An 8,957-nucleotide genomic window follows, 5' to 3' on the forward strand; every position below is an offset into this window, starting at 1 on the left:
TAAACTCTAAACCCCTCTCAGATGGTATCCTTTGGGTATCCACAGAACTAACAAAGATTGTGGTCTTGGTATCTCAGAAGGTGTCAGATTTATTTATTTTTTCAAAGTTTCAGGGTGTGGGGCAATCATATTTATGAAAAAAGATTAGATATCTGGATAACAAGACCAGGATGAACTTTCTTAAATTTGTAGTACTTAATCTGAAAAACGCACGTTTGTCATTGTGCGTTTAATCTTATTCATGCTACAACCATGTGAATAAAGAAATTAGTACCAGCAAAACCACCATCGAAATTTAAAAAAAGTCAAGTGAGGAGGAGTCCCAGGCTGGGCAACCACGGCAAGTGGCTGTAATTCCAGTCAGCCCGGTCTACACAGGAGACCATGCCAAGAAGAAAGAGAGGACAGGACCCGGGGAGGAAGGGAGTGAATGAATGAATGAACGAACGAATGGGTTTGGGACTAGGTAACTGCAATTTGTAAAGAAGCCGATGAGGTCCAAGGTGGCATTTAGAGCTGCCTGGAAGTTCAGTGGCTCTGCCTGTTCTGATGAGGTGTTAGACACTATGTCCTCCCCCTAGGCCGCTGCAAGGGGCCTGGAGAGCGAGCTTCCTCAGGCAGATGACCTCCGCAGGGTTCCTGCCCCGGGGTGGAGCGCAGAGGTGAAGATGGAGGGGCGGCGGCGGGAAGCAGCAGGGAGCGGCGGTGCCTTCCCGCCTGGCTAACAAAGGCTGCGGACGACTCTCAGAGCCGGGAAGGCCGCGCGGGGCCGAAGGGTTAACCGGGAGCCGGGCTCCCGCGCGCATCCCGGCCCCCGCCCTCCCGTCGCTAGGAGACGCCGGAAGTGGGGGAGGGCCGGCGCGGGTGGGAATCTTTTTCGGGCGCTCGGGGGCGGGTGGAGGGGAGCGCGCGTGCGCGTGCGCGCGCCCGTCGCCGCGGTGACCGTCCTCGCGGCCCGCCGGCTCGCGCCCCGCCTCCATCCCCGCCGCCCGCTCCCTCGTCGCGCGCCGTAGCGGGGTGGGGGTGGGTGGGGGTGCCGCTCGCTCCTCCCGATTCCCGCCGCGGTCGCCGCTGCTCCTCCTCTCCCGGGCGTCGCGGCCGCTGCCTCTGCGGGCTGTATGAGGAGGAGTAGGAGGAGGAGGAGGAGGAAGAGGAGGATGTGAAGATGGCGGAGCTGCAGATGCTGCTGGAAGAGGAAATCCCGGGGGGCCGCCGGGCTCTCTTCGACAGCTACACGAACCTGGAGCGGGTGGCCGACTACTGCGAGAATAACTACATCCAGGTGCGCTGCGACGCGGCCCCTCGCGCGGCTCGGCGCAGCACGGCAGGATGCGGGCTGTGAGGGGCGCGCGGGGCGATGGCGAGCGGGGGAGGCCGCGCGGTGCTCGGTCCCGGCAGCCGCGCCGGCCGGGGTGGGGACGGGGCGAGGGCGGCGGCTGCCGGGAGCGAGGGTCGCCACAAGGCCCCGGCGGCCCCGTGCGAGTGCCCGGAGCGGTGCCGTGCGGTGCGTGGCGTCCCGCCCCCTCGCCTCTGCCCTGTCGCCCCCGCAGTCCTCTCCTGTCAGTGTTGCGGATGGCGGGGGAGGTGGCGAGTGGCGTTTTCTGTCTAACGGGATCTTGCTCGGTGGCAGGCTTGTGTGATAGAGGGATAGGTTACCCCCTGCCCAAATTCCGAGGGACCCCCTTTTTATTAAGGGGTGCTTTTCCTGCAAAGTGAAATGCCTCACTTCTCCATTCCTGCGAATGTACCCTGAAGACAAAACAAAAATTCTTAACCTTTGAGTTTAAACAATTTTCTTTTTTTAGGTTGTAAAAGGGACATGGTGGAACGACTGTCTCTTATTGCAAGTTAATACCATTTTTTCCCCTCCCTGTAGAGAATGGGAAACTGAAAATGAGCTTTTTCTTCCCAGTTCTCATTAGAATAGGTAATTTTCCTTTGGGAAAAAAGAACTATGACTATTTTCACAAAGAATTAGGGAAACGAACCACATGACTTAGTTTTTTTTCCCATGATGATCGGTTTGGCACAGGGACTTCTGTGTGTGTGTAGGAAGGTGAGAAGTGTGTGTGGGGGGCGGGGCATTGGTGAGATGAGAACCAGCTGGTCATAGGATAAATGTAAAAATTTAGTGGATTAAAGCAACACTTTAAAAATTAACTCATGGTATGCAAATCCAGTATCTCTTGTTTTCCTTAGGGCTTATACTGAATTACAGGTTGTGTCTACATTTTTTTTTTTCACTCCCATTTAAATTCTTTGGATAAAATGGAATGGAAGCAAGATGTTAAACTGTTAGCCGTATTTTAATGTTCTTGTACCTACTCCCATCCCTGCAGATATCCTTAACAACAGTTGTATTGGAAAACATTATTCTCAAATCTTAGTATGAATTAAAAAAAACAAAACCAAACCCAGATGCTGCAACTTATAGGTTCTTAAGTTTTTTGAGAACCACATTGTTAGTCAAAGACAATGTGCTTAGATTTTATTTGGTTATACACACACTGAACTCTACTATTACGTTGTAAGCATTTGTCTTGAGAATGAATCAGACATAATTGAATCTTCTCCCCTAAAAAGAAGTGGTGGAAGGTGTGTGTTCAGTGGGAAGAGTGTGTGTCTTTGGTCAAAGATTGATCAAAATTCCTCACAAATGTCTGTCAGATACTTTACAAGTACAGAGATATGTAGGAAGTATTCAAAGGTTTTACTGCAGGCTGGAGAGGTGGCACAGTGTTTCAGAGCACTGACTGCTCTTCCAGAGGTCCTGAGTTCAGTTCCCAGCAACCACATGGTGGCTCACAATCATCTGTAATGGGATCTGTTGCCCTCTTCTGGTGTGTCTGAAGACAGCTACAGTGTACTCAAATACATAAAATAAATACATCATAAAATAAAAAAAAAAGATTTTATTGCTTAATTTCCAGTCTGTGGATGATGGTACACTCCTAAACTCTTCAGGGGTTTATAATATAGTTCAAGAGACTGATCTGTGAGCGAATTAAATCCATAGTAATACCATGTACCATCAGCCCTTCTTGTGGGATGAGGAAATATTCTTCCTTTTTCTTGTCATTCCCGAACAATGTAACAACTACTTAACGTGCTGTGTACATTTTATTAGCTAGTATAAGTAATGTACAGATTTGAACTCTAGGGGAGGATGTATGATAGATTGAATGTAAATTTTATGCCATTTTATGTAAAGGACTTCAGTATCCAAGGATGGGGTTGGAGTGGGGATTGGGGTGGGGTGGGAGTGTGTCTTAGAACTAATTCCTATTGGATACTGTGCAACAAGCTAAGTATAGTTAATTTATACTTTGTAGGGAATTGTGGGTAGAAAGGTGATTCTTATTTTCAGGGAGTCACAGCTGCCGGGAGAGGCAAAACCTAAAAGACCCAAAAGTGCTAATTGTGTTGCCTTGAGTAGCATATTATGGGAAAGTCTTGTCTGTCAGAAGAGAAATTGGGGACTGGGAAAGTAATTAGATTGCAATCGCAGCCAGCTAATAAGAAAAAGGTTTTTGAAAGAAGAATGTTACCATAATTTGAGATTATAATTGCCACATAAAGGGAAAGTGCATGAATTGATAAAGTGAAGAGGTGAAAGAGATCACGTCTTAAAATTTATAACTCTAACTTACAGAGTATCAGTGTTGGTGTGTTATTTATACTCATTTTTGGTGTCGGGGCCTGAGCTCAGGGTCTTGTGCTTGCTAAGAATACAGGCTACCACTGAAGTACACTCAGCCCACTGTAAAAATGTATTTATTTTTTAGAAATGGATTTTGAATTTTAAGCCATCTATTTAATTTAGTATCTGAGGTAGAGTTTATACTTTTGTTTCTTAGGTTGTCCTCTGTTGTGGGATTCACTGGATTTATTATTATAATACTTTCCCAGGATGATATTTTTTACATGATTTGTTTGTGGTACATTGATACAACAACAACAACTGGTGGTAGTTGGTGTGTGCAGAGCCAGCTGTGCATTTGGCTGGTTCTTGTGATGGAAGGACTGGCCAGCAAGAGTCCCGATGCTGACTGTGACCCTATAATACATGAAAGTTAGTTGGCAGGTTCACTGAGCAAATCACCAGTTAACCTTTTTATGGTGCTATTGTGTCTTAGTTTCTAGCTTCAGTCAACTAAATCAACAACTTTTTATTGTATGGAATTACGACTTTTTGGGGGTGGGGAAGGGGGAGATTGAGACAGGATTTCTCTATATAGTCTTGGCTGTCCTGGAACTAGCTCTGTAGACCAGGCTGGTCTTGAACTCACAGAGGATGATACCCTTGCCTCTGCCTCCTGAGTGCTGGCATTAAAGGGATGGGCCACCACCACCTAGCTGAAATGTAACTTTTAAGGCAGAAAAAAAATGTTGATCATTTGTAATTGTTGTTAGTCAGTGCTAATTGTCTGGTTTTATGTCTAGGAAATACAATAAAAACCACTAATTGTGGATTATAATTAGTGTTGAGATTTGAGCAAAAGGAGAGGAACACATACTACAGATAGAGAAATGTACATAAATGTAAATATTTACTTTTTAGGACATAGTGAAGTTAATATTGGAATTTTAAATCTTATGGTTAATAAAGTCTTTGTTTGTTTGTTTGTTTTGTTTTTTGTTTTGTTTTTTTTTTTCGAGACAGGGTTTCTCTGTATAGCCCTGGCTGTCCTGGAACTCTGTAGACCAGGCTGGTCTAGAACTCAGAAATCCGCCTGCCTCAGCCTCCCGAGTGCTGGGATTAAAGGCGTGCGCCACCACGCCCGGCTGGTTAATAAAGTCTTAAGAGTTTATTTTATTAAAGAAAAAACAAAAAAAAACAAAACAAAAAAAAAGAGTTTATTTTATTAACTTCTGGGAAATGTAGGCAAAATTGCTTTTTTAAAGTGTGATGATAAAAATTAAGACTATAGTTTGTTTGCTAATACTTCTAAGGATGATTTGTTGTTTGTTTCTTGAGAGTGGGTTCCCTATGTTGCCCATGCCTGACTTGAACTTGTGGTCTTCTATCTGGGGATTAAGTGCAGGTGTTGGCTGGTATGCTTAGCTTGATTGTTATTTCTTTTTTTTTTTTTTTTTAGATTTATTTATTTATTATATGTAAATACACTATAGCTGTCTACAGACACTCCAGAAGAGGGAGTCAGATCTTGTTATGGATGGTTATTAGCCATCATGTGGTTGCTGGGATTTGAACTCTGGACCTTTGGAAGAGCAGTTGGGTGCTCTTACCCACTGAGCCATCTCACCAGCCCCGATTGTTATTTCTTGATGGTGAAAATTACTTAGTAGGGGCTGAGGAGATGGTTCTGTGGTGGTACTTGCATAAGTACTGGAATTCACATCCCTAGAACCCTTGTTAGTACAGGGTGGGCATTGTGGCTGCCTGTAATTTCAGGTGTAACTGGCTGTTATTGCGGCCACTCATTATGTTGGCTAGCTCTGGGTTCACTTGAGAGACCCTGCCTCAGTGAAGAAGGTGTGGCACTCACAAACAAAAGAAAACAAGTACAGAATTAACTTGGTACAGCCTCTACTGCCTGACTTCTATGCCTTTGTTCCTTTTCTCCACATATTAATGTAAGCATGAAATGCCTAATACCTTAGAAAATGTTCAGGAATTCCATTTATTTATTTATTTTTATTTATGACAAAGTCTTATTAATTAATTTTTGAGACAGGGTTTCCCTGTGTAAATTTGTGCTGGAAATTGGCAAAGATTAAAGTTTTTAGGTTAATGAGTGCCATTAGAATACATGTTATTTTTAAAAATTAATATAAAGTAGCTAGATATTCAAGGACCTAAAAGTTACTGTTATCTTGAATACATATCTGGAGCTTGCTACCCTGTTGACCAGGCTGGCCTGGAGCTCAAAGATCTACCTGCTCTGCCTCCTGAGTGCTGAAAGAATCATCCTACAAGATAGATTTATTTGGAACAAAAATTGAGTTTACCTTAAGCTGGGCATTGGTGGCAGACACCTTTAATCCCAGTACTTAGGAGGTGGGGCAGGTAGATTTCTGATTCAAGGCCAGCTTGGTTTACATAGTGAGTTCCAGGACAGCCTGCGCTATATATCAAGACCCTGTCTCAAAAAACAAAAACATAAATAAAAGTACTTAAAAATGCAAGAAGAAGGAAGTCATTGAGAGTAAAATTTGAGTACTCATAGTTACATTCTTCTCAATTTTAGACTTTTTGCCTTCACTGCGAGGAATGAACTGAATAGGTGAACCCTAGACTGAATTAGGGAGAACAAATTCCTGGAGATTAGGCTTCTTATCCTAAGAAAGTAATCCTAATTTCCAGGAGAAACATTTTGGTTTATAGGTTTTCAGTGACAAACCTGTTATTATCAGTACCTTTGACAAGATTGTAAAAGTAGATTAAAATTGTACCCTGGGCCCCTTGCTCTTTTTAAAATGTCATCCATGTATGTATGTGTGTGTGTGTGTGTGTGTGTGTATATATATATATATATATATATATATGTATGTGCCCTGTGCTTTCTTGCTAAGGTATTTCAGTAGCCTTATAATTTATGTTGATCCAGGGTCTTCAGTTGCATCTTGTTTTGCCTTTTCTTGATGTATTGACTGCTACAAAATTGTCCCTTTGCCCAAACAATGGAAGTCTTTCTGTTTACCTTTTCTTTGTACTATGATAGGATTACTGTACTAGTGTGTGAGTTTCGTTTGTCCAGAGTGCTTTCTCTCCTAGATAGTAGTTATAAGTGAAATTGTATTATGTATTTGTAGAATATATAGTATAGAAAGTTTTGAGTATAGGCTGTTTTGGCTTTCCTTTAGAATTTAGGAAATGATATCCTGTGGTACTAAGTAAAAGTGTAGCCTTTTCATAGATGGATAAAAAAAATTAGGTTATTCTTAGACTTTATGATTAAATTTTTATGGAACTGGTTTGTAGTTTGGATTCATGAAATAGTATGTGGAGTCATGCAGTCTGTTTTGAAGTAATTTTGTGTGTTTTTATTTTTCCTTTCTAGATCTAACCCTTGAGGATGAGATCACACCCTCAGCATTTTTGTATTTCTCTTCCTACTCACTGAGTTAGCTCACTGGCCCTGGAGTATGATGTTGTACATGTAGTATTTAGAATGTAGTCATTTTGCAGGGAAAGGTTTTAATTTCTATTTATTTTTATCAGTTAGTATGCATTGATACAAAAATACAGGGTAGTAAGAACTGTTGAGTTTTGTTTTACAGCATGGAAATTTTAATTGATTTCTCAGGTCAAGTTTGTTGAGGTCAGGTCAACTATAGTACAAATCACTCTTTTTTTGGACATAAAAGTAATGGGGCTGGATTGATGGTATCGTGGTTAAGAGCACTTGTTGCTCTTGTAGAGGAACCAGATTGGAGTCGGAGCACCCACGGGGTAGCTCACCACCATCCCTGACTCTAGTTCTAGGGGATCTAATGCCCTCTTCTGGCTCTGTGGGAACCAGGAATACATGCGGCACACATACATACATGCAGGCAAAATGTTCTATGTAAAATAAATTCAAAAAATAATCAATTTTAAAGGCCAGTCCCTGGGGATGTAGCTCAGTGGAAATGTGCCTGTCTATATAGAGAGAGCATGGCTCTGACTTCAAATCCTAGCAGAGCGAAACCCAACAACCGAAGAAAAGCCTTTCACACTCATATTACCTCCATAATAGGAGCTTTCCTTTATACCTTTTGTATTCAGTCCTTCCCTTCATTCCCAACCTTTGGGAAACACAGTACTTTCTTTCCCTATAGATTTTTGCTTTTCCCATAATGCCTTCTAAATGGATCTACCAATTATATAGTCTTTCATGTTTGACTTCCTCCACTTAACATTCCGCATTTGAATATCAAGTGTGTCATTTCATTTTATTTTGTTGAACAAGTGGTGTTGCAGTATATGGAAGAATTAGTTTATATGACTCATCTGCCATTATTTCTGGGTTGTATCTAGCTCTAGTTAATAATCAATACAGCTATAACCATTTACCTCTTGAATAAATTTAAGTGAATGGCTCCTTCCATCATTCCACTCTGGTAATGTTAAATGTATCCATGTGGTTTTCAGTTTGACTGTAGCAGACCTGAGTCTTGGCACAGCACCTGTGTTTGCTTTGTACTGTGAGATGAGAGGTTTGTGGGAAGTTACCACAAAGCCTTTTCTCATTCATTTCCTGGTCTAAAAAGGAGGCTGTCAGTTTTGTATCCCGCCTAGTTGTAATGGAACAAGGCTTTCTGCTTGTTCTATTTTTAGGTAATGAGATCTGACGCTTTCTTCTGGAATGTCTGAAGATAACTACAGTGTACTTATATATAATAAATAAATAAATCTTAAAAAAAAATCCACTATTACGAACATGAAGAACTTAAAGAGGTCCATGCTGAATAGAGGAAGTCAACAAAGGGTACCAGCTTTTTCCAGCATGTGTTACTGCAATACTGCCAGGAGATAGTGCCAATCCATGGTTCCTCTTCAGAAGCTTGTCCCTAGTGTAGAAGAGTGAGCTAGTTTTATCAAAAGGATTTTAACACTTTTTTTCCCCCAATTTTTTATTAGGTATTTTCTTCATTTACATTTCAAATGCTATCCTGAAAGTTCCCTATACCCTCCCCCTACCCTGTTCCCCCACCCCCACTCCCACTTCTTGGCCCTGGTATCCCCTGTACTGGGGCATATAAAGTTTGAAAGACCAAGGGGCCTCTTCCCAATGATGGCTGACTAGGCCATCTTCTGCTACATATGCACTCTGGAAATCAGTCTGGCGGTTCCTCAGAAAATTGGACATAGTACTATTGGAGGATCCAGCAATACCTCTCCTGGGCATATATCCAGAAGATGTTCCAATTGGTAATAAGAACACATGCTCCACTATGTTCATAGCAGCCTTATTTATAATAGCCAGAAGTTGAAAAGAACCCAGATGTCC

The 8,957-nt window shown here is 42.4% G+C and overlaps 1 protein-coding gene across 9 annotated transcripts in view; it reads left to right on the forward strand.

Moving 5' to 3' along the window:
• The first annotated feature begins 1,025 nt into the window (after positions 1–1,025).
• The window catches only part of Abi2 (abl interactor 2), a 71,667-nt gene continuing 63,735 nt past the window's right edge, over positions 1,026–8,957 (forward strand). For 5 of the 9 annotated variants that reach the window (XM_021197290.2, XM_029538401.1, XM_021197291.2 and 2 more), the window contains exon 1: positions 1,027–1,282. In XM_021197290.2, the coding sequence (XP_021052949.1) occupies positions 1,166–1,282 (117 nt within the window). In that variant the 5' untranslated portion in view covers positions 1,027–1,165. Of the gene's footprint in view, positions 1,283–8,957 lie in introns of all 9 variants that reach the window. The other 4 variants (XM_021197292.2, XM_029538400.1, XM_021197297.2 and 1 more) reach the window with 2 other exon arrangements.

Source organism: Mus pahari, chromosome 5 (genome assembly GCF_900095145.1).
Source record: "Mus pahari chromosome 5, PAHARI_EIJ_v1.1, whole genome shotgun sequence".
In the NCBI taxonomy this organism is placed as follows: Eukaryota; Metazoa; Chordata; class Mammalia; order Rodentia; family Muridae; genus Mus; species Mus pahari.